This window comes from Manihot esculenta, chromosome 16 (assembly GCF_001659605.2).
Source record: "Manihot esculenta cultivar AM560-2 chromosome 16, M.esculenta_v8, whole genome shotgun sequence".
NCBI classification, from domain to species: Eukaryota; Viridiplantae; Streptophyta; class Magnoliopsida; order Malpighiales; family Euphorbiaceae; genus Manihot; species Manihot esculenta.
Window position 1 is genome coordinate 18,451,711 of NC_035176.2, and position 27,208 is coordinate 18,478,918.

A 27,208-nucleotide genomic window follows, 5' to 3' on the forward strand; every position below is an offset into this window, starting at 1 on the left:
TCCTTGCTGCCCAAGTACATTGATGAGGTGGAGCTTCTTTTTTGAATTTTGAATGTGCAAGACTTGGGGGGCAAGTATGTCTTGTTTGGCTTCCTTAACAAGCTGAGTTTTGAATTTTGAATGCTCTTGGAGATTTCAAATTTGAATTTCAAATTACTTTCATTATTTATCTCCTCTTCTGTTGCAACTTGGCATGCTTGCTCTCCTTTGTTCCATTTTAGGCAGTTTTAAGGGCATTTTCTCCAAATTACCTTTTTATACCATTTTCTGTAGAATAAAATCAAAATCACAAAATTAGGCAGACAAAGTGTAAAGTAACATCAATAACATAATGATAAAATGGTCTAAATTTGGACTGATCAGTATCAAAATCTGTTGATGAGTATCATAAGGAGATGGAGTTGCTCCTGATCAAAGCAAACATAGTGGAGGAGGAAGACCAGACTATGGCTCGTTTCTTTGATGGAGTATCATACGGATCCAATAGGGCAAATTTCTAACAATGGTGTGGAGCAAACTTATGTCATTAAAATGGATGTAAAAGGAGTTCAAAATCATATTCATATTATCCTTATATATTTGGGGCGTCCTTCAACTCATATGGGACTGATTTGGTGCAATACTTGCAATCATAGGCTTAGGAAGACTAATCGAACCTATAGGCTAAAACTACACAAAGGGAAGCCTAAAGTGAAGATCAAGTAAGGCTTTTGTGAAGATTCAGTCATTAATGCAATTAGGAGTTTTTTGAGGTATTCTTGTAGAAGTGGAAGCTTGTGAGATATTCAAACTCTCCATAGTTTCAGTCAACCTCTCAAGAGTCTTATTGAGCCTTTGTAACTCACCACTGACTGACTTCTTAAAGAGCTTATAATCGTTACCCATGTCCGATTCACTTTCAAAAATACTATCCACCACATTCTTGTCTTTACTCATCCTACCTTAAATCAACAAAGAACAAAGAGAACTAGCAAATATTGTGTTAGAAAGGAAAGCACTCAAGTGTCTGCACACTTACCACTCTTTTGCTGATTCTTCAATTGCACTTCAGAAACTAAGGTCAACCAACCAACCACAAGGTGCGTTTAATGAAACAAAGAAGAAAACCTAAAGAAAGAAGGAAGCGCGCAAAAACTAGAAAGAAGACACTGACAATTTGGAAAGTAACACACAAACTAGATTTTGTGCTACTTGAAAAATATCACCTAGAGTATAGACACAAGCAAACAATACTCCAGCAATGTGAAGGAAATAAAGCAAGCTTACCAAAAACGAAACTTTGAATTCAAATAAAAACGAATCTGGACAAAAGTTTGAATTTAATTCGCTACAACGCAAATTAAATACGGATCTATTTAAATTTACCCAAAAAGGCAAGTATCAAAACCCCACAAATAGACTAAAAAAAAAATCTCACTAAGTGCAGCATCATGGTCGAAAATGGGCATTAAAAGATGGATTTGACACCAAATCGATTTAGATGCAGTTGCCTTAAATGTGCACCTTAAGAAATAGGCAGATTTCTTTTGTCTCCTAATCTGGATTCAACCCAATTCAAAATTCAAAATTGATTTCCATAAACTACAGCAATCAATTGACATAGGTAAGGAAATATGGATGAAAAGGAAGCATATCACAATTTCGGCCAGATCAAGGTAAATAAGGCAAAGGTGAATTTTTTTTTTTCGTTTTTTTTTTTTTTTTTGGATTTCGAATTTTCTTCCAAAAGAGATTATGTGCCAATTTATCAAGAAGGTGCAGCCATGAATACAAAAGCTTTCACCGAAATCAATAACGAAGAAAAGAAAACTCAAAAAAATAACTCTAGATCCTGAGATAAATAAGAATTTACCTCACTTTGGCTCTGATACCAACTGACGCGGAACCCTATGGCACAAGCCTCAAACCCACACGCACAAGTAGATACGGAATCCAAAGATCTGATAAACCCACCTCCTATGGCACCCCAAACTTAGAGAAGCTGAAACACCAATGATCGAAGGATTTAGATGAGAATCCGACAAACGCCACAACGAATAGTTGATAAGTTAGCCAAGATTCCTGGTGCAATTGATGAAAGCAAATCCTCACTCTCACTCAAAGCAATACACGCCAAAGGCATGAAAGAAATTCTGAAAAGTTTGATTAAAAGCTACCTCTTACAATTGTTTCTTATCCTTATATAGTAAGGAGAAAAACAAATAAAACCCTAAGACACTCTTCTTGGGCCTGACTTAAACACATAAGGCCCAAGCCCAATCACACACTAAAATAACACAAGTATTAAAACATAAGCCCAAAATATGGCCCAACACTCTAAAACTTAAAAGATAAAATATGGCCAGAATACAAGCCCAAACAAAGCTAAAATAAAATAAGTGTTCAAATAATAAAAATATATCAAGCCCATCATAACAAAGCTGAATCTTCACAAAAGCCTTGATCTTCACTTTAGGCTTCCCTCTGTGTAGTTTTAGCCCATGGGTTTGATTAGGCTCCCTAAGCCTATGATTGCAAGTGTTGCACCAAATCTGTCCCATATGAGTTGAAGCATGCCCCAAATATATATGGATCATATGAATATGATTTTGAACTCCTTTTAGGTCCATTTGAATGACATAAGTTTGCTCCACACCATTGTCAGAAACTTGCCCTATTGGATCCGTATCATTCTCTCCTTCTTTAGAAAAGATTCGTCCTCGAATCTTGCTGATATTTATGTCAAAAAGGAAAGCTTTAGGAACCCATGTATCTTCAAAGACCTCCTTTTGAATAGGTGGAAATAGGATAAAACTTTCGTCATGAATGTTTTCATTAACAACCTGCACATCAAGAACAAATGAACTAGGCATACAAATATTAGTCATAGAAACATCCTGTGGATGTGACCCATTCTCCTCTACAACTTCCAAAACAGTCTCATTCGCCTCCTCCACCTCATCAATCACGTGCTCCCCATGTCCCTCATCATTCGCAATCTCTTCTATAAGTTCATTGATGGAATTCTCAACAACAACTACATTAGATTCATGCATTAGAACTTCCTCTTCAATTTCAATCTCTATGGAAGTTGAGATTGGAATTTTAGCCTCTTCTTTCTCCTTTTCTTTCTCCACCTTCCCTCCTTGAACTAGTCTTGATTCTTTTCCAGCCTCTTTACCCTCAGACTCACACTTTTCTCTCATTTTTACCGCAGAACTCAAGCTCTCACTCCCCATTGTAGCCAAGGCCGAAGCCTCCCTCTCCCTCTCCAGCATCTTTATTTGATCAGCATATACCTCTTGAGGTGATAAAGGAGCGAGTATAACCTTCTGTCCTTCATAAGTAAAGAAATACTTGTTATCGAACCCATCATGTTGCACCTTTCTATCATGTTGCCACGGCCTACCCAACAACATATGGCTTGCCTGCATAGGTACCACATCACACAATATCTCATCCTTGTACCTACCAATAGAAAATGGTATAACCACCTGGCGTGTAACCCTAACCTCACCACAATCATTCAACCATTGCAATCTGTATGGCTTAGGGTGTTCAATAGAAGCCAAGCCCAATTTCTCCACCATATACACACTAGCCACATTTGTGCAACTACCTCCATCAATAATGAGAGTACACACTTTTCCATTAACCAAACACCTAGTGTGAAATATGTTTTCCCGTTGTTCTAGGCTTTCTTTCTTAACCTGCATATTCAGAGCACGCCTAGCAACAAGCATCTCACAATGTGCAGCAAGCAACACATTATTAACCAACACATCCGAATCATCACAGTCATTAATGCAATTAGGAGTTTTTTGAGGTATTCTTGTAGATGTGGAAGCTTGTGAGATATTCAAACTCTCCATAGTTTCAGTCAACCTCTCAAGAGTCTTATTGAGCCTTTGTAACTCACCACTGACTGACTTCTTAAAAAGCTTATAATCGTTACCCATGTCCGATTCACTTTCAAAAATACTATCCACCACATTCTTGTCTTTACTCATCCTACCTTAAATCAACAAAGAACAAAGAGAACTAGCAAATATTGTGTTAGAAAGGAAAGCACTCAAGTGTCTGCACACTTACCACTCTTTTGCTGATTCTTCAATTGCACTTCAGAAACTAAGGTCAACCAACCAACCACAAGGTGCGTTTAATGAAACAAAGAAGAAAACCTAAAGAAAGAAGGAAGCGCGCAAAAACTAGAAAGAAGACACTGACAATTTGGAAAGTAACACACAAACTAGATTTTGTGCTACTTGAAAAATATCACCTAGAGTATAGACACAAGCAAACAATACTCCAGCAATGTGAAGGAAATAAAGCAAGCTTACCAAAAACGAAACTTTGAATTCAAATAAAAACGAATCTGGACAAAAGTTTGAATTTAATTCGCTTCAACGCAAATTAAATACGGATCTAATCAAACCTATGGGCTAAAACTACATAAAGGAAAGCCTAAGTTTGGGGTTTCAGCTTGCAACACTTGGTGTTTCAGCTTGGTGTTTCAGCTTCTCTAAGTTTGGGGTGCCATAGGAGGTGGGTTTATCAGATCTTTGGATTCCGTATCTACTTGTGCGTGTGAGTTTGAGGCTTGTGCCATAGGGTTCCGCGTCAGTTGGTATCAGAGCCAAAGTGAGGTAAATTCTTATTTATCTCAGGATCTAGAGTTATTTTTTTTTTAGTTTTCCTTTTCTTTCCTGTTCTTTTCGGTGAAAGCTTGTGTGTCCATGGCTGCACCTTCTTGATTATTAGTTATAAAAAAAAAAAAAAAAACCGAAATCCTTAAAAAAAAATCAAAAATCAATTGATTGCTGTAATTTGTGGGAATCAATTTTGAATTTTGAATTTGGTTGAATCCAGATTAGGAGATAAAAGAATTTCTGCCTATTTCCTAAAGTGCACATTTAAGGCAATTGGATCTAAATCGATTTGGTGTCAAATCCTTTTTTTTTAATGCCCATTTTCGTCCATATTTATGATCTGAGAGAAATTTGTATATATATATTTTTATTCTATTTGTGGTGTTTTGATACTTGCCTTTTTTGGGTAGATTTAAATAGATCCATATTTAATTTGCATTGAAGTGAATTAAATTCAAACTTTTGTCCAGATTCGTCTTTATTTCAATTCAAAGTTTCTTTTTGGTTTAAGCTTGCTTTTACTTCCTTGACATTGCTGGAGTATTGTTTGCTTGTGGCTATACTCTAGGTAATATTTTTCAAGTAGCACAAAACCTAGTTCATGTGTTACTTTTCAAATTGTCAGTGTCTTCTTTCTAGTTTTTGCGCGCTTCATTCTTTGTTTAGGTTTTCTTTTTTTTTGTTTCATTAAACGCACCTTGTGGTTGGTTGGTTGACCTTAGTTTCTGAAGTGCAATTGAAGAATCAGCAAAAGAGTGGTAAGTGTGCCACACATCCAGTGGTCTCACCAAGGCATACAGCTCCTTTTCATAGGTTGAATAATTGAGATGTGCTCCGTTCAACTTCTCACTGAAATAGGCTATTGGTTTCTTCTCTTGCATAGCATCACACTCAATTTCAAAAATTTTATCAAAGTTAGGTAAAAATAATATAGGAGCGGATGTTAACTTCCCTTTTAAGCAGTCAAAAGCTTTCTGTTGCTCCTCTCCCCACTTGAACCCAACTTCCTTCTTAATAATTCATGAGAGTGGTGCTGCAATTGTAGAGAAATAGCGCACAAACCTCCTGTAAAAGCTTGCAAGGCCATGAAAGCTCCTCACATCTGAAATAGATTTAGGAATAGGCCACTCCTTTATAGCTTTCACCTTCTTTTCATCTACCTCAATTCCCTGTGCACTCAACAACAAAACCAAGGAAAACAAGTCTATCTATACAAAATGTGCACTTCTTAAGCTTAGCATACAAGCTCTCTTGCCTCAAAATTTGCAGGACCAACCTAACATGCTCAATATGTTCGTCGAAAGACCTGCTATAGATCAATATATCATCAAAATAAACAACTATAAATTTTCTCAAGTATGCACACAACACATGGTTCATCAGCCTCATAAACGTATTAGGTGTATTTGACAAACCAAAAGGCATAACTAACCATTCATACAAACCATACTTTGTCTTAAATGCAGTTTTCCATTCATCACCAGGTTTCATCCTAATCTGATGATATCTACTCATAAGATCAATTTTTGTAAAGTACCTGGCACCATGAAGCTCATCCAACATGTCATCTAGCCGAGGTATAGGATGTCTGTACTTCACTATGATCTTGTTAACTGCTCTACAATCAACACATATTCGCCAAGTGTCATCCTTCTTTGGAACAAGCAGCACAGGAACAGCACATGGACTTAAACTCTCCTTCACCAATCCCTTTGGTAAGCTGGTCTATTTGGGATGCTAGAACCAGGTATGAAATCTATCTGATATTCAATCCCTCTCAACGGTGGCAATCCACTAGGTAGCTCATCTGGAAAGACATCAGTGAATTCCTGCATCATAGACTTAAAACTAGAAGGCAAAGAAGAAAGGTTAATATCAGTGTCAGCAAATAAAATCTCCTTATATCTCATAAGCAACACGGGCTGGCCTAAAGAAATAGCACTCTTAACCTCTCTCGCTCTCACATAAAATGTCTGTTTTGCCCTCCCCTCTTGCATCTTTTCTCTCACCAATGGCCCATTTATTGGTCTTGATTCTTTTCCAGCCTCTTTACCCTCAAACTCACTCTTTTATCTCATTTTTTCCGCAGAACTCAAGCTCTCACTCCCCTTTGTAGCCAAGGCCAAAGCCTCCCTCTCCCTATCTGATACGGATCCAATAGGGCAAATTTCTAACAATGGTGTGGAGCAAACTTATGTCATTCAAATGGATCTAAAAGGAGTTCAAAATCATATTCATATGATCCATAAATATTTGGGGCGTGCTTCAACTCAAATGGGACAGATTTGGTGTAACACTTGCAATCATAGGCTTAGGGCGCCTAATCAAACCTATGGGCTAAAACTACACAAAGGGAAGCCTAAATAAGCTCTTTAAGAAGTCAGTAAGTGGTGAGTTACAAAGGCTGAAACTATGGAGAGTTTGACTGAAACTATGGAGAGTTTGAATGTCTCACAAGCTTCCACTTCTACAAGAATACCTCAAAAAACTCCTAATTGCAATAATGACTGTGATGATTCGGATGTGTTGGTTAATAATGTGTTGCTTGCTGCACATTGTGAGATGCTTGTTGCTAGGCGTACTCTGAATATGCAGGTTAAGGAAGAAAGCCTAGAACAACGGGAAAACATATTTCACACTAGGTGTTTGGTTAATGGAAAAGTGTGTACTCTCATTATTGATGGAGGTAGTTGCACAAATGTGGCTAGTGTGTATATGGTGGAAAAACTGGGCTTGACTTCTATTAAACACCCTAAGCCATATAGATTGCAATGGTTGAATGATTGTGGAGAGGTTAGGGTTACACGCCAGGTGGTTATACCATTTTCTATTGGTAGGTACAAGGATGAGATCTCATGTGATGTGGTACCTATGCAGGCAAGCCATATGTTGTTGGGTAGACCGTGGCAACATGATAGAAAGGTGCAACATGATGGGTTCAATAACAAGTACTCCTTCACTCATGAAGGACAGAAGGTTATACTCGCTCCTTTATCACCTCAAGAGGTATATGTTGATCAAATAAAGATGCTGGAGAGGGAGAGGGAGGCTTCGGCCTTGGCCACAAATGAGGGTGAGAGCTTGAATTCTGCGGAAAAGATGAGAGAAAAGAGTGAGTTTGAGGGTAAAGAGGTTGGAAAAGAATCAAGACTAGTTCAAGGAGGGAAGGTGGAGAAAGAAAAGGAGAAAGAAGAGGCTAAAGTTCCAATCTCAACTTCTATAGAGATTGAAATTGAAGAGGAAGTTGTAATGTATGAATCTAATGTAGTTGTTGTTGAGAATTCCATCAATGAACTTATAGAAGAGGTTGTGAATGATGAGGGACATGGGGAGCACGTGATTGATGAGGTGGAGGAGGTGAATGAGAGTGTTTTGGAAGTTGTAGAGGAGAATGGGTCATATCCACAGGATCTTTCTATGACTAATATTTATATGCCTAGTTCATTTGTTCTTGATGTGCAGATTGTTGATGAAAACATTCATGACGAAAGTTTTATCCTATTTCCACTTATTCAAAAGGAGGTCTTTGAAGATACATGAGTTCCTAAAGCTTCCCTTTTTGACATAAATATCAGCAAGATTCGAGGACGAATCTTTTCTAAAGAAAGAGAGAATGATACGGATCCAATATGGCAAATTTCTAACAATGGTGTGGAGCAAACTTATGATGCGGAACCCCAGCCTATTAGAGACTGAAACGACACATACCCTAGTAAAAAGAACTTAATTCAGAAAATAATTCCCCAATCTAAAGCACCCTTAATTAACATGCAATTAAGAACACTTATAATGGATTGATTTCAAGAGCAGCAAGAATAAGAAACATACAAGTTAGTATCAAACCTTATTCGTGATGCAATGTCAAGAACCAAGATCTCTCTTAAGCTCTCAAAGAAGAATCGCATAAAGCAATTGTATTGAATAATTGATAATCTGTCTCTACAATAGAAAAATGGATGCTTTATATAGCCTAAATTAAGACCCATGATCTTTGCCACTTCCCACTACTATACATGGACCCATGATCTTTGCCACTACCCACAACTATGCATGGACCCATGATCTATGCCACTATCCACTACTAGGTAACCACCCACTACTGTTTAACTACCCACTACCAAATAACTACCCACTACTGGTTAACTACCAACTACTAAATGACTACCCACTATAAATACAGAATTTGAATTGTCAATAAGGACACATTTGGCCTAATTGACTTGGAATGGCCAGATTGTTCTTCAACTTCAAAATGAACTTGCAAAGCTTCAACATATTCCTTCATGAATCCTTGAAGTGCTTCCTTCAACCTCTTGGATCTCAGCCTTGTAATTGGTCCTTGAGGCAATGCTAGCTCATCATTTTTGGTGTTGTTGGTCGTGCTTACATCATCCCCTCCCTCTTGAAAAGGATTCGTCCTCGAATCTGTACCAAAATCAAAAGGAGACAAATCAGAAACATTAAAGGTAGCACTTACACCAAACTCACCTGGCAGATCAATTATGTATGCATTGTCATTGATCCGTTTCAGCACTTGATATGGTCCATCCCCTCGTGCATCGAGTTTTGATTTCCTTTGAGTTGGAAACCTTTCCTTTCGCATATGGATCCAAACCCAATCACCTGGTTTGAATACAACTTTCTTGCGACCCTTATTGGCCTGTTTCTCATATATGCTGTTACGCTTCTCAATATGCTCACGCGCTTTCACGTGTATTGATTTAACCATTTCAGCCTTCGCTTTTCCATCTAAATTAGACAACTCATTCAAAGGTAAAGGCATTAAATCTAGTACAGTTAATGGATTAAAACCATACACAACCTCAAAAGGTGAATAACCAGTAGAAGAATGGACTGCTCGATTATAAGCAAATTCAACATATGGCAAACATTCTTCCCAAGTTTTCAAGTTCCTACCCACAATAGCACGAAGCATAGTTCCTAAAGTCCTATTAACAACTTCAGTTTGGCCATCTGTTTGTGGATGACAAGTAGTAGAAAATAAAAGTTTAGTACCCAATTTCCCCCACAAAACACGCCAGAAATGACTAAGGAACTTAAAATCTCTATCAGAAACAATAGTCCTAGGTATACCATGCAAACGGACTACTTCCCTGAAAAACAAATCAGCTATGTTCGTTGCATCATCAGTTTTATGACATGGAATAAAATGTGCCATCTTGCTAAAGCGATCTACAACAACAAACACTGAATCTCTACCTCTTTTTGTCCTAGGTAAACCTATCATAAAATCCATAGATATATCAGTCCAAGGTTCAGTAGGTACAGGCAAAGGGGTATACAACCCATGTGGCAAGGACTTAGATTTAGCCTGTTTACATGCAAAGCATTGAGCACAAATTTTCTCTACATATTTTCGCATGTTAGGCCAATAAAAGTGTTCATTCAACATGTCTAAAGTCTTTTGCACACCAAAATGTCCCATTAATCCTCCTGAATGTGATTCTCTAACAAGCAACTCACGCACTGAACAATTAGGTATGCATATTTGTTTCCCCCTAAAAAGAAACCCATCATGCAAATAAAACGTTTTAAATGCCCCATGTTCACATGCCTTAAATACATCAGAAAAATCAGTATCATTCTCATACATATCTTTCAAATGCTCAAATCCTAACAACTTAGAACTAAGCATGGAAGTCAATGCATAACGTCTAGATAATGCATCGGCAATCACATTCTCTTTACCTTGCTTGTATTTAATCACATAAGGAAAGATTTCGAGATATTCAACCCACTTACCATGCCGCTTGTTCAACTTCCCTTGTCCCTTCAAGTGTTTGAGAGACTGATGGTCGGTATGAATCACAAACTCATTAGGCAGCAAGTAGTGTTCCCAAACTTCAAGAGCCCTAATCAGTGCATAGAACTCTTTGTCATAGGTGGAATAGTTCAATTGTGCGCCACCTAACTTCTCACTAAAATATGCTATGGGTCGGCCTTCCTGCATAAGAACAGCACCAATACCAATCCCAGAAGCATCACATTCAATTTCAAAGGTTTTAGAAAAATCAGGTAACCTTAAAACAGGAGCGGTAGTAAGTTTTTCTTTCAATGTGTTAAATGCAAGTTCCTGTTCTTTACCCCACTTAAACCCAACAGCCTTTTTAATAATCTCATTTAGAGGTGCAGCAATAGTGCTGAAATCTCTAACAAACCTCCTATAGAAGCTTGCCAATCCATGAAAGGATCTCACCTCATTAGCATTCTTAGGTGTAGGCCATTCTTGGATAGCCTTAACCTTTTCAGTATCTACCTCAACTCCACGTGAACTAATAATAAATCCTAGGAATATGACACTATCAGTACAAAATGTGCATTTCTTAAGATTAGCATACAGTTCATGTTCACGCAACTTCTGTAAAACAAGTTCAACATGCCTAATGTGGTCATCCATGTTTCGGCTATAAATCAATATATCATCAAAATACACAACCACAAACTTACCTAGGTAATCACGCAAAACATGGTTCATCAATCTCATAAATGTGCTAGGTGCATTAGTTAAGCCAAAAGGCATGACTAACCATTCATATAAACCATATTTTGTCTTAAAGGCAGTTTTCCACTCATCATCTAACTTCATCCTAATTTGATGATAACCGCTTTTCAAATCAATTTTTGTAAAGAAAACAGCACCACATAATTCTTCAAGCATATCATCTAATCTAGGAATAGGATGGCGATACTTTACAGTGATTTTGTTGATCGCACGACAATCAACACACATGCGCATTGTTCCATCTTTCTTTGGAACCAACAAAACAGGTACTGCGCATGGACTAAGGCTCTCCCTGATATGTCCCTTAGCCAGCAACTCATCAACTTGCTTTTGCAATTCCTTCGTGTCCTCAGGATTGCTACGGTAAGCTGGACGGTTTGGAATCTGAGCTCCAGGAACAAAATCGATTTGATGTTCTATTCCCCTAATGGGTGGCAACCCAGATGGCACCTCCTCAGGAAATACATCCGCAAACTCCTGCAATAACTTAGAAAAAGAACTAGGCAATTCAACAGTAGGGTTAGTCTCAATCATAAAATTGGAACTAAAACGCAATATAATCAAAGCTCTCTTCCCTAAGTATGCTTTCTTCAGCTCTCTCTCTTTACAATAAAAGGAAGACTTGCTGAATTCTTCACTCTTCTCACTCAGCTCTCCTTTTACCTCCACACTCACTAACGTTTTCTCTCCTGCACATCTCTCATTTTTATCCTTTCCCGTGCAGTCACTCTCCTTTGGGCCATTCGAAACTTTCATTTTACTGCTGGTCTCTTTTCCCTCATTCTTTTTACTTGTCTCACCTCCCTTACCCAATTTAGCAGATTGTTGTAATTTCACTTGATCTGCATATACATCTTTAGGAGATAATGGTACAAGTATATGTTTTACACCGAGGAACGTAAAAGAAAACCTATTACTATACCCATCATGAATGACACGCCTATCAAATTGCCATGGTCTACCTAACAAAATGTGTCCAGCCTGCATGGGTACAATATCACAAGTAACCTCATCTACATATTTGCCAATAGAAAATGACACTTTACATTGCTTGGTTACCTTTGCCTCGCCGCTATCATTCAACCACTGAAGTCTGTAAGGATTAGGGTGTTTAATAGTTTCTAGTCCTAATTTATCAACTAAAATAGTACTAGCACAATTAACTTGACTACCCGAATCTATTATCATGCTACAGACTTTACCACCAACCAAACAACGAGTGTGAAAGATGTTTTCACGCTGTTCAAGTCCCTCTTCTTTAATAGAAACATTTAAAGTACGCAATATCACTAAGGACTCTCCTTGAACAGGATACTCTTCTATCTCTACATCAGAACAATCTTCTAAAGGTGGTACTTCATCAGAATCAGAATTACTTTCGGAGACTATCTCATCTCCCCTCACTACCATAGCACGTTTATTAGCACACTCATTGGCATAATGCCCACGCCCTTTACATTTAAAGCACTGAATATCTCTAGTTCTATTTGATTTAGGGGCTGATTCATTTTTACCATGAGAGTTGGATGTTTCTTTGGAAGGTAACATGCCTTTTTGAGTTGAAGACTTTTCAAACCTTTTAGGATCAGGCTTGGTGTTCCATTTGGAAACCCATTTGCTGTTGGAGTTTTGAGCAGCCCTGTTGCTCCCCCATCTATTTCGGCCTCTTTGTCTTTCCACCTTAATTGCAATGTTCACCAAGTCTTCCAAATCAACATATGGTTGCAAATCAACCACATCAGCAATCTCCTTGTTTAGACCACGAAAGAAACGAGCCATAGTCTGGTCTTCCTCCTCCACTATGTTTGCTTTGATCAGGAGCAACTCCATCTCCTTATGATACTCATCAACAGACTTTGATCCCTGAGTTAATCTTTGCAATTGATGATGGAGATCTCCATGGTAATAAGTAGGCACATATTTCTTCCTCATGATTCGCTTCATCTCATCCCAACTAGCAATGGGTAACTCTCCATTCCTTCTCCTAGATTTCACAAGCTCATCCCACCATATTAGTGCATAATCTGAAAACTCAAGGGCAGCAAGTTTTACCTTTTTATCATCGGAATAGTTTTGACAGTTAAAAACCATCTCCACTTTACGCTCCCACTCTAAATAGGCATCAACATCAGCCTTACCATTGAAGCTTGGAATCTTCATCTTTATGGAGTTCATACTGTTATCTACATATGGTACACGATCATTGAACCTTCTGGCTCGGACAGGGGCTGATTGTGCCTCATTTTCCTCATCATAGGATGGATCGTGTGTATCATCATCCCTCTGAATGGACTTGCCCTTTGAAGATCTAAGGTTGTCCTCAAGGTTATCCATTCTCGAATTTAGCTTCTGAAAGCTATCCATGAATGCTTTATATATATCTTTAAGATCAAATGTAGGGTCAGAAGTATCACCAGTATTATGCCCAGACATTATAGAAAAAAAATTCACAATTCTCTCAACTCACGTGTTTAATTTTCAAGCACTCACTTGGTATCTCAAAAGTGCACTTCAGAATAAGGACTCAATAAGCCAAGCTTGTATGATTCAAATAATAAGGAAAGCAAGGAAAGACCTAAGAAGAAAAGATAGGAAACAACACTAGATGCAAACTGACCAAAATGAACAAATAGATTGATTTAGCACACAAAAGTTAAATTTCATGTACTAAGTGTAATTAGATGTTCAACAATGTGCAATTTGTCAAACTAAATGTAAGGAACCAACAGACAGGAAGACACCAAATTGACAAACTAAGAATCAAAAATTGACAAGACGGATGTGCTTAACACGAAGTTTTCCCTAAGCATGCAATCCTAGATTAACTGATATTAATATTGACTCAACAAAATTAATTCAAAGCAAGCAAACAAAATAGACACTTAAAACAGCAAGTATTAAGTACAACTGTTTTGTGAAAATACTACCCAAATTTGTCCTAAACCTACCCCAAATATGTATTTCGAATTCCAAGCCCAGAAATATGTTCAAGGTATATGAAATATGATTTATATCAGTAGATATCAATCAGGATGAAGTTTGAACAAATGAACCAAAGTGGCAGAAATTCTTTTTTTTTTCCTTTTTTTTTTCTTCTTGTTTTGATTTTTTTTTTTTATGGACAGAAGTAAAACACTGGAAATACTATTCTAAGAGTATTAGAATGACAGCATATGAATTAGGGCAGAAAGCATAAACCAAATCAGTAAAGATAGTAATTCAGCCTAAACAAGAATTTAGGGTAAAATTTGATTTGAACAACAACCAAACAATGTATTCGGCTCTAATAGGTATCCCAAACCAGATTTCCAAAGTGATATATTCAGCCAATAATGGACAAAATTGAATGCAAAGACGCAAAGGATAGTTAAGAAATTATTACTAAGCCTAGCTCTGATACCAATTGATGCGGAACCCCAGCCTATTAGAGACTGAAACGACACATACCCTAGTAAAAAGAACTTAATTCAGAAAATAATTCCCCAATCTAAAGCACCCTTAATTAACATGCAATTAAGAACACTTATAATGGATTGATTTCAAGAGCAGCAAGAATAAGAAACATACAAGTTAGTATCAAACCTTATTCGTGATGCAATGTCAAGAACCAAGATCTCTCTTAAGCTCTCAAAGAAGAATCGCATAAAGCAATTGTATTGAATAATTGATAATCTGTCTCTACAATAGAAAAATGGATGCTTTATATAGCCTAAATTAAGACCCATGATCTTTGCCACTTCCCACTACTATACATGGACCCATGATCTTTGCCACTACCCACAACTATGCATGGACCCATGATCTATGCCACTATCCACTACTAGGTAACCACCCACTACTGTTTAACTACCCACTACCAAATAACTACCCACTACTGGTTAACTACCAACTACTAAATGACTACCCACTATAAATACAGAATTTGAATTGTCAATAAGGACACATTTGGCCTAATTGACTTGGAATGGCCAGATTGTTCTTCAACTTCAAAATGAACTTGCAAAGCTTCAACATATTCCTTCATGAATCCTTGAAGTGCTTCCTTCAACCTCTTGGATCTCAGCCTTGTAATTGGTCCTTGAGGCAATGCTAGCTCATCATTTTTGGTGTTGTTGGTCGTGCTTACATCAACTTATGTCATTCAAATGGATCTAAAAGGAGTTCAAAATCATATTCATATGATCCATAAATATTTGGGGCGTGCTTCAACTCATATGGGACAGATTTGGTGTAACACTTGCAATCATAGGCTTAGGGCGCCTAATCAAACCTATGGGCTAAAACTACACAAAGGGAAGCCTAAAGTGAAGATCAAGTAAGGCTTTTGTGAAGATTCAGCTTTGTCATGGTGGGCTTGCTATATTGTTATTATTTAAACACTTGTTTTATTTTAGCTTTGTTTGGGCTTGTATTCTGGCCATATTTTATCTTTTAAGTTTTAGAGTGTTTGGCCATGTTTTGGGCTTATGTTTTAATACTTATGTGTTATGTTAGTGTGTGATTGGGCTTGGGCCTTATGTGTTTAAGTCAGGTCCAAGAAGAGTGTTTTAGGGTTTTATTTGTTTTCTCCTTACTATATAAGGATAAGAAATAATTGTAAGAGGCAACTTTTAACCAAAAATTCAGAATTCTTCTCATGCCTTTGGCGTGTATTGCTTTGAGTGAGAGTGAGGATTTGCTTTCATCAATTGCACCAGGAATCTTGGCTTACTTATCAACTATTCGTTGTGGCGTTTGTCACATTCTCATCTAAATCCTTCGATCATTGGTGTTTCAACTTCTCTAAGTGTGGGGTGCCATAGGAGGTGGGTTTATCAAATCTTTGGATTCCATATCTACTTGTGCGTGTGGGTTTGAGGCTTGTGCCATAGGGTTCCGCGTCACTATCCAGCATCTTTATTTTATCAGTATATACCTCTTGAGGTGACAAAGGAGTGAGTATAACCTTTTGTCCTTCATGAGTGAAGGAGTACTTGTTATTGAACCCATCATATTGCCACGGCCTACCAAACAATATATGGCTTGCCTGCATAGGTACCACATCACACAAGAACTCATCTTTGTACCTACCAATAGAAAATGGTATAACCACCTGGCGTGTAACCCTAATTTCACCACAATCGTTCAGCCATTACAATCTATATGGCTTAGGGTGTTTAATAGAAGCCAAGCCCAATTTCTCCACCATATACACACTAGCTACATTTGTGCAACTACCTTCATCAATAATAAGAGTACACACTTTTCCATTAACCAAACACCTAATGTGAAATATATTTTCCCGTTGTTCTAGGCTTTCTTCCTTAACATGGATATTCAGAGCATGCCTAGCAACAAGCATCTCACCATGTTCAGCAAGCAACACTGACTCGCGGGTGTCGAGGCCGGTAAAAAATAACCTTTCTGGTAATCAACAATCTTACAACTGTAGATAGTGGTGAAAGGATCGAATCCACAGGGAATTGATAACTTACCTATCTTCCTTATCAAGACCAAGAAAATAAACTGAAAGCGAAATAAACTGACAATAAAAGTAAAAGGGGGGTTTTGAGATTGATTCAATTAAACTACTACTGAAAGCAATAAAGTAAAGCAAACAATAAAATAAAGGGATTCAAATATGAGAAAAGATCTAGTTGAAGAATTGGATTCACTTCAGTTGTTGGGATTGATCATTGATACTTAGGCTCCTTTGTTTGATTCAATAAATTAGTTATGGAGATGGAAGACGCTTCTCACCACCATGTCTCTCCTTAAGCATAAATTAATTAGGGAACGTCCTCTAACAAATCACTAATCAACAAGTTGTCAAGAAACGTCCTTGGACCTTAGGCATCAAAACAACTGTCAATTGCATTAAGAAATAGAGATATCTAATTCTAGCTACCCAAACACATAGAGGTATCGCTAGATCATGCAATTTCCTTAGTTTTTACACCAAGTGTCCTTGTGTTTGAATAATCCAAGCAATTACGGACTTAAAACTATTCAAACTAATAATATATCACCTTCCAATCAAGAATGAACTGGCCCCATTGCTCAAAATAACAAAGCAATAATGGAATCAAGCATGAAATTGCATAAATATTGAATAAGCAAAAGTTAAACAAGGTATGTTCAGATCTCCCAATCCATAAAACAACTAAAGTTTCAACCAATCTTCAACTAGAAAAAAAAGGTTTCAGCCACTCATGGCTGAAACAAAACCAAAAATAAAGAAAGAGATGAAGAAGAGATGTGGCCACTTGCAATCCCGTATGTATGTCCAAGGGGGTGTAGAAAAAGCATGGGGAGGCTCCTTATGTGTCTTTTTATAGTTGAAAGTGTTGCCCTAGGTCTCTTTGCTGTCCAAGTTGGTCTTCCTTGCTACCCAAGTTGCTGCCCAAGTGTACATTAATGAGGTGGAGCCTCCTTTTGAATTTTGAATTTTGAATGTGCATCTTCTTGAGATTTGGCTTCCTCAATAAGGAAAGGGATTATTGAAGATTTGAAATTTGAATTTCAAATTGTTCTACTGACTGCACTTTCCTTATTTGCCACTTTCCTTATTTAGCACTTTCCTTAATAGGCTGAATCTTGAATTTGAATTTTGAATTCTCTTAAGACTTTGAAATTTGAATTTCAAATTACTTTCCTTATTTGGCTCCTTTTCAAGCTGCACTTGGCATGCTTGCTCTACTTTACTCCATTTTAGGCAGTTTTAGGGGCATTTTCACCAAATTATCTCTTGACACCATTTTCTGCACACAAAATTAGGCAGAAAAAGTGTAAATTAACATCAATATCATCATGATAAAGTGGTCTAAATTATGCTCTATCAAACACATTATCAACAAACACATCCGAATCATCACAGTCATTATGAGCATCAATCAATTTAGTCATATTAGGATATATCTCATCATCACTATGATCAGAATCTGACGCTATACCCTCATCAGCAGTTGCTATCATAACTCTCTTATTAGGACATTGAGATTCATTATGTCCTTTCCCCAAGCATTTAAAACATTGTATATCTCTACTAGGGTTAGAAGATTTTGAATTACCTGACTGTTGCTTGTCATTCCCTTGAGAAGGTCCTTTAATAGTGGAGACCAAATCTTTGCCCCCTTGGATTGGGCTTTCGTAATCTGTCTTTTCTCCACTTCTATAGCCTGGACATCAACATTTGCTCATCCTCCTCAATATGAGCCCGAGCCATCATGACGCGGAACCCTATGGCACAAGCCTCAAACCCACACGCACAAGTAGATACGGAATCCAAAGATCTGATAAACCCACCTCCTATGGCACCCCAAACTTAGAGAAGCTGAAACACTAATGATCGAAGGATTTAGATGAGAATCCGACAAACGCCACAACGAATAGTTGATAAGTTAGCCAAGATTCCTGGTGCAATTGATGAAAGCAAATCCTCACTCTCACTCAAAGCAATACACGCCAAAGGCATGAAAGAAATTCTGAAAAGTTTGTTTAAATGCTGCCTCTTACAATTGTTTCCTATCCTTATATAGTAAGGAGAAAAAAAATAAAACCCTAAGACACTCTTCTTGGACTTGACTTAAACACATAAAGCCCAAACTCAATCACACACTAAAATAACATATATGTATTAAAACATAAGCCCAAAACATGGCCCAACACTCTAAAACTTAAAAGATAAAGTATGGCCAGAATACAAGCCCAAATAAAACTAAACTAAAACAAGTGTTGAATAATAAAAATATAGCAAGCCCATCATAACAAAGCTGAATCTTCACAAAAGTCTTACTTGATCTTCACTCTAGGCTTCCCTTTGTGTAGTTTTAGCCGATAGGTTTGATTAGGCTCCCTAAGCCTATGATTGCAAGTGTTGCACCAAATCTGTCCCATATGAGTTGAAGCACGCCCCAAATATATATAGATCATATGAATATGATTTTGAACTCCTTTTAGATCCATTTGAATGACATAAGTTTGCTCCACACTATTGTTAGAAATTTGCCCTATTAGATCCGTATCATTCTCTCTTTCTTTAGAAAAGATTCGTCCTCGAATCTTGCTGATATTTATGTCAAAAAGAGAAGATTTAGGAACCCATGTATCTTCAAAGACCTCCTTTTGAATAGGTGGAAATAGAATAAATTTTTGTCATGAATGTTTTCATCAACAACCTGCACATCAAGAAGAAATGAACTAGGCATAAAAATATTAGTCACAGAAAGATCCAGTGGATGTGACCCATTCTCTCTACAACTTCCAAAACAGTCTCATTCGCCTCCTCCACCTCATCAATCACGTGCTTCCCATGTCCCTCATCATTCAAAACCTCTTCTATAAGTTCATTGATGGAATTCTCAACAACAACAATATAAGATTCATGTATTACAACTTCCTCTTCAATTTCAATCTCTATGGAAGTTGAGATTGGAACTTTAGCCTCTTCTTTCTCCTTTTCTTTCTCTACCTTCCCTCCTTGAACTAGTCTTGATTCTTTTCCAGCCTCTTTACCCTCAAACTGACGCGGAACCCTATGGCACAAGCCTCAAACCCACACGCACAAGTAGATATGGAATCCAAAGATCTGATAAACCCACCTCCTATGGCACCCCACACTTAGAGAAGCTGAAACACCAATGATTGAAGGATTTAGATGAGAATCTGACAAACGCCACAACAAATAGTTGATAAGTTAATCGAGATTCCTGGTGCAATTGATGAAAGCAAATCCTCACTCTCACTCAAAGCAATACACGCCAAAGGCATGAAAATAATTCTGATAATTTGATTTCAAAGTTGTCTCTTACAATTGTTTCTTATCCTTATATAGTAAGGAGAAAAACAATTAAAACCCTAAGACACTCTTCTTGGGCCTGACTTAAACACATAAGGCCCAAGCCCAATCATATACTAAAATAACACATAAGTATTAAAACATAAGCCCAAAACATGGCCCAACACTCTAAAACTTAAAAGATAAAATATGGGCAGAATACAAGCCCAAACAAAACTAAAATAAAACAAGTGTTTAAATAATAAAACTAGCAAGCCCATCCTAACAAAGTTGAATCTTCACAAAAGCCTTACTTGATCTTCACTTTAGGCTTTCCTTTATGTAGTTTTAGCCCATAGGTTTCATTAGGCTCCCTCAGCCTATGATTGCAAGTGTTGCACCAAATCTGTCCCATATGAATTAAAGCACGCCCCAAATATATATGGATTATATGAATATGATTTTGAACTACTCTTGGATCCATTGGAATGATATAAGTTTGCTCCACACCATAGTTAGAAATTTGTCCTATTGGATCCGTATCATTTGAGATAGGTACGGAAATATAGATACAATCACAATTTCTGCCAGAACAAGATAAGGCAAAGGGAATTTATTTTTTTTCGTTTTTTTTTTTTTATTTTTTTTTATTGCGATTTTTTTTTTTTGTGATGCAAGAAGAAAAGGAAAACTCAGAAAAAAAAAAACTCAGAAAAAAAGGAAAACTCAGTAACGAAGGAAAGGAAACTCACAGAAATCAATAACGAAGAAAAGGAAAACCCAGAAAAAAAAACTCTAGATCCTGAGATAAATAAGAATTTACCTCACTTTGGCTCTGATACCAACTGACGCGGAACCCTATGGCACAAGCCTCAAACCCACACGCACAAGTAGATATGGAATCCAAAGATCTGATAAACCCACCTCCTATGGCACCCCACACTTAGAGAAGCTGAAACACCAATGATTGAAGGATTTAGATGAGAATCTGACAAACGCCACAACAAATAGTTGATAAGTTAATCGAGATTCCTGGTGCAATTGATGAAAGCAAATCCTCACTCTCACTCAAAGCAATACACGCCAAAGGCATGAAAATAATTCTGATAATTTGATTTCAAAGTTGTCTCTTACAATTGTTTCTTATCCTTATATAGTAAGGAGAAAAACAATTAAAACCCTAAGACACTCTTCTTGGGCCTGACTTAAACACATAAGGCCCAAGCCCAATCATATACTAAAATAACACATAAGTATTAAAACATAAGCCCAAAACATGGCCCAACACTCTAAAACTTAAAAGATAAAATATGGGCAGAATACAAGCCCAAACAAAACTAAAATAAAACAAGTGTTTAAATAATAAAACTAGCAAGCCCATCCTAACAAAGTTGAATCTTCACAAAAGCCTTACTTGATCTTCACTTTAGGCTTTCCTTTATGTAGTTTTAGCCCATAGGTTTGATTAGGCTCCCTCAGCCTATGATTGCAAGTGTTGCACCAAATCTGTCCCATATGAATTAAAGCACGCCCCAAATATATATGGATTATATGAATATGATTTTGAACTACTCTTGGATCCATTGGAATGATATAAGTTTGCTCCACACCATAGTTAGAAATTTGTCCTATTGGATCCGTATCACAAACTCACTCTTTTCTCTCATCTTTTCCGCAGAATTCAAGCTCTCACTCCCCTTTGTGGCCAAGGCCGAAGCCTCCCTCTCCCTCTCCAGCATCTTTATTTGATCAACATATACCTCTTGAGGTGATAAAGGAGCGAGTATAAGCTTCTGTCCTTCATGAGTGAAGGAGTACTTGTTATTGAACCCATCATGTTGCACCTTTCTATCATGTTGCCACGGCCTACCCAACAACATATGGCTTGCCTGCATAGGTACCACATCACACAAGATCTCATCCTTGTACCTACCAATAGAAAATGGTATAATCACCTGGCGTGTAACCCTAAGCTCACCACAATCATTCAACCATTGCAATCTATATGGCTTAGGGTGTTTAATAGAAGTCAAGCCCAATTTTTCCACCATACACACTGACGCGGAACCCTATGGCACTTAGTCCTCAAACCCCGTCGCACCTCTGATATAGATTCCAAGAACGTGGATAAACCACCCTCTATAGCACCCTAAGCTTAGCGAAGCTAGAACACTAATAACGGAAGGATTTTGTAGAACGGATCAGAAGAACGCCACAATCGAAATTGATAAGTTGGTCTGATTCGTGATGCAATCAATGAAAGAAGCAAACTCTCACTCTCTCAAAGAAGGCCGAAATTTGCATAAAGCAAATCTGAATTAAATTTGTCAAAACAAAAAAAAGTGTCTGATATAAGAATTTAAGGCCTTATTTATAGTGTAAGGCAAAAACCTAAACCTAGTTGGAAAAGGAAAACAAATACTAAGTCAGAATTCCTATCCCAACAGGGAAACAAGCTAAAATAACAAAAATAACTGCCAAGTCTTTAAAAACCAACCACATTCTCGTATGCCTCAATAGTTCCAGCAGAAACCACAACCTCAGGGACGAAACCACAACCTGCTTATGGTTCGGGCTGATTCTCCACTATCTTCCTCCATGATGTGCTCCAAAATTAACTTCCACAAAACACAAAAGTATCTTCGGCTAACTGAATGTCGCGAGCGCGACTTTGATAATGGTAGCGAGCGCTACAAATCTTCAATTTGCTTCTGCTTCATCCATGCATACACCCAGCAACGTAATCAGCTTCGAATGACCTTCAAGTTCCTTCTCGCACTTATCCCTAGCAATTTCAGTCATCTCTCTTGTAATAAATTCTTGAATATGCAATCCAAGAGTAACGTCGTACTTCCTTGCTTTATTCCTTGTCAATGGTCCTTGTTGTAGCTCCAAGGGATCCTTGCCTTGCTTCCCATGCTGGTTCACATCACACACACTAGCCACATTTGTGCAACTACCTCCATCAATAATGAGAGTACACACTTTTCCATTAACCAAACACCTAGTGTGAAATATGTTTTCCCGTTGTTCTAGGCTTTCTTCCTTAACTTGCATATTCAGAGTACGCCTAGCAACAAGCATCTCACAATGTGCAGCAAGCAACACATTATTAACCAACACATCCGAATCATCACAGTCATTATTGCAATTAAGGGTTTTTTTGAGGTATTTTTGTAGAAGTGGAAGCTTGTAAGACATTCAAACTCTCCATAGTTTCAGTCAACCTCTCAAGAGTCTTATTGAGCATTTGTAACTCACCACTGACTGACTTCTTAAAGAGCTTATAATCGTTACCCATATTCGATTCACTTCCATCAGTACGATCCACCACATTCTTGTATTTACTCATCCTACCTTAAATCAACAAAGAACAAAAAGAACTAGCAAATATTGTGTTAAAAGAAATACTCAAGTGTTTGCACTCTTACCATTCTTTTGCTGATTCTTCAATTGCACTTCAGAAACTAATGTCAACCAACCAACCATAAGGTGCGTTTAATGAAACAAAGAATAAAACCTAAAGAAAGAAGGAAGCGCGCAAAAACTAGAAAGAAGACACTGACAATTTGGAATGTAACACATGAACTAGGTTTTGTGCTACTTAAAAAATATCACCTAGAGTATAGACACAAGCAAACAATACTCCAGCAATGTAAAGGAAGCAAAAGCAAGCTTAAACCAAAAAAAGAAACTTAGAAATCAAATAAAAACGAACCTGGACAAAAAAATTAGCATTTAATTCACTTCAACGCAAATTAAATATGGATCTACTTAAATCTACCCAAAAAGAAAAGTATCAAAAACCCACAAATAGAATCAGAAAGGAAAAATGTAAATTTCACTCAGATCAGAAACATGGACGAAAATTCTGGTGTTAAAAGAAGGATTTGACATCAAATCAATTTAGATGCAATTGCCCTAAATGTGCACTTTAGGAAATAGGCATAATTTCTTTTATTTCCTAATCTGGATTCGACCCAATTCAAAATACAAAATTCAAATTGATTCCCATAAATTACTGTAATTAAACGAGATAGGTAAGGCAATATAGATGAAAAAGGAAGCATATCACAATTTCGGCCAGATCAAGGTAAATAAGGCAAAGGCGAATTTTTTTTTTTGAATTTCGATTTTTTTTTATGATTAATAATCAAGAAGGTGAAGCCATGAACACACAAGCTTTCACTGAAAACAACAAGGAAGAAAATGAAAGCTCAAAAACCCTAGATCCTAAGATAAATCAGAATTTACCTCACTTTGGCTCTGATACCAACTAATGCGGAACCCAGGACCAACTTATGATCAAAAACCCCGTCACACAACTTGATAAAGAACAAGACAAAGATATCTTCCAGAAGGTTGCTCTACCACACCCCTAACCAACGAATGTGATTAGAAACATGGATAATCAAGCGAATATTGCTCTACCACACCCCTAACCAACCATGTGATTAGAAACATAGATAATCAAGCAATTCCAGCTTCGAGAACGCCACAAGAAATTCTTGATAAGTTAACTAAGCATGGAGGAAATCCATATTAGAACGCCACAAGGTTAAACCTTGATAAGTTACCAAATAATGGAGAAGAACCAAATATTGTTCAAAAAATCATTTTTGTGCCATAGGGCTCTGATACCAACTGACGCGGAACCCTATGGCACAAGCCTCAAACCCACACGCACAAATAGATACGGAATCTAAAGATCTGATAAACCCACCTCCTATGGCACCCCAAACTTAGAGAAGCTGAAACACCAATGATCAAAGGATTTAGATGAGAATCCGACAAACGCCACAACGAATAGTTGATAAGTTAGCCAAGATTCCTGGTGCAATTGATGAAAGCAAATCCTCACTCTCACTCAAAGCAATACACGCCAAAGGCATGAAAGAAATTCTGAAAAGTTTGTTTAAAAGCTGCCTCTTACAATTGTTTCCTATCCTTATATAGTAAGGAGAAAAACAAATAAAACCCTAAGACACTCTTCTTGGACTTGACTTAAACACATAAGGCCCAAACTCAATCACACACTAAAATAACATATAAGTATTAAAACATAAGCCCAAAACATGGCCCAACACACTAAAACTTAAAAGATAAAGTATGGCCAGAATACAAGCCCAAATAAAACTAAACTAAAACAAGTGTTGAATAATAAAAATATAGCAAGCCCATCATAACAAAGCTGAATCTTCACAAAAGTCTTACTTGATCTTCACTTTAGGCTTCCCTTTGTGTAGTTTTAGCCGATAGGTTTGATTAGGCTCCCTAAGCCTATGATTGCAAGTGTTGCACCAAATTTGTCCCATATGAGTTGAAGCACGCCCCAAATATATATGGATCATATGAATGTGATTTTGAACTCCTTTTAGATCCATTTGAATGACATAAGTTTGCTCCACACCATTGTTAGAAATTTGCCCTATTGGATCCGTATCACATCATCTCCATCTCCTTGTGGTATTCTTCCACACTCCTTCCTCCTTGCACCAGTCTTGTCAACCTGTTGTACAAATCCCTATAATAGTGGGAAGGAATAAATCTTTGGTGCATCAACTCTTTCAAGTATTCCCAAGGTAGAACTACCCTTAAGCCCTTATTCCTCCTAGTGGATTTCGATTGATCCCACCAGAAAGAGGCATAACCCGTGAACTCAACGGCAGCAATATGAGACTTCTTCTCCTCAGTATAGTTATGACACTCAAATATCTGCTCAGTTTTTCTCTCCCATTCAATATATTCTTCAGCATTGTTATTCCCTTTAAATTCAGGAACTTTCATCTTTATGGAGCTCAAGTCACCGTCAATGGTGTTGATTTGGTATGTCTCGATGTCATCATCATTTCTGCCAAGTCTAGCATCTCCACCTCTATTCCACCGAATGCCAGTTCTATTACCTCCATGAACTTCAACTCTTCCGTGTCCTTGTCCGACATTATCTTCTGTATCATCAACTTCACTGCGGACTTGAGGTTCTCGGACATGTGGTCTATTAGGGTTAAGAATTCGATGAGCCATTCTGGTAGAAGTAGAAGCCTGTGAGACTTTCAAACTCTCCATAGTTTCGGTCATCTCTCAAGAGCCCTATTGAGCCTTTGTAGCTCACCACTGACTGACTTCTTAAAGTGCTTATAATCATTACCCATGTCTGATTCACTTTCATCAGTAGTATCCACCACATTCTTGTCTTTACTCATCCTACCTTAAATCAACAAAGAACAAGGAGAACTAGCAAATATTGTGCTAGAAAAGAAAGCACTCAAGTGTTTGCACACTTACCCCTCTTTTGCTGATTCTTCAATTGCACTTCAGAAACTAAGGTCAACCAACTAACCACAAGGTGCGTTTAAAGAAACAAATAAGAAAACTTAAAGAAAGAAGGAAGCGCGCAAAAATTAGAAAGAAGAAACTGACAATTTGGAAAGTAATACACGAACTAGGTTTTGTGCTACTTGAAAAATATCACCTGGAGTATAGACACAAGCAAACAATAACTCCAGCAATGTCAAGAAAACAAAAGCAAGCTTAAACCAAAAAGGAAATTTAGAATTCAAATAAAAACGAACCTGGACAAAAGTTAGAATTTAATTCACTTCAACGTAAATTAAATATGGATCTATTTAAATATGTATCAAAACACCACAAATAAAATTAGAAAAAAAAATTTTAATTTCACTCAGTTCAAGAAATGGGCATAATATCTTTTGTCTCCTAATCTGGATTCAACCCAATTCAAAATTCAAAATTCAAAATTGATTCGCATAAATTACAACAATCAATTGAGATAGGTAAGGCAATATGGACGAAAAAGGAAGCATATCACAATTTCGGCCTGATCAAGATAAATAAGGCAAAGGCGATTTTGATTTCTTTTTTAAGGATTTCGATTTTTTTTTATGATTAATAATCAAGAAGGAGCAGTATGGACACACAAGCTTTCACCGAAATCAACAACGAAGAAAAGAAAAACTCAAAAATCTCTAGATCCTAAGATAAATATGAATTTACCTCACTTTGGCTCTGATACTAACTGACGCGGAACCCTATGGTACAAGCCTCAAACCCACACGACACGCCAAAGGCATGAAGAAATTCTGATAATTTAGATTCAAAGCTGCCTCTTACAGGTGTTTCTTATCCTTATATAATAAGGAGATAAAATAAAACCCTAAGACACTCTTTTTTGGGCTGGCCGAACCACACACAAGACTCAAGCCCAATAACACATCAAACACATAAGTATTAAAACATAAGCTCAAAACGTGACCCAACACTCTAAAACTTAAAAGATAAAAT

The 27,208-nt window shown here is 37.3% G+C and overlaps 1 protein-coding gene across 1 annotated transcript in view; it reads right to left on the reverse strand.

Annotated features, from left to right (window-relative positions):
• The window catches only part of LOC122722084, an 85,082-nt gene extending 59,110 nt beyond the window's left edge, over positions 1-25,972 (reverse strand). The window contains exons 1-7 of the mRNA XM_043951737.1: positions 25,688-25,972; positions 12,088-13,215; positions 11,382-11,628; positions 10,301-10,934; positions 9,396-10,168; positions 9,108-9,242; positions 8,929-9,053 (exon numbers count right to left, since the gene is read on the reverse strand). Coding sequence (XP_043807672.1) covers positions 8,929-9,053; positions 9,108-9,242; positions 9,396-10,168; positions 10,301-10,934; positions 11,382-11,628; positions 12,088-13,215; positions 25,688-25,972 — 3,327 coding nt within the window. The remainder of the gene's footprint in view (positions 1-8,928; positions 9,054-9,107; positions 9,243-9,395; positions 10,169-10,300; positions 10,935-11,381; positions 11,629-12,087; positions 13,216-25,687) is intronic.
• Positions 25,973-27,208: the final 1,236 nt, after the last annotated feature.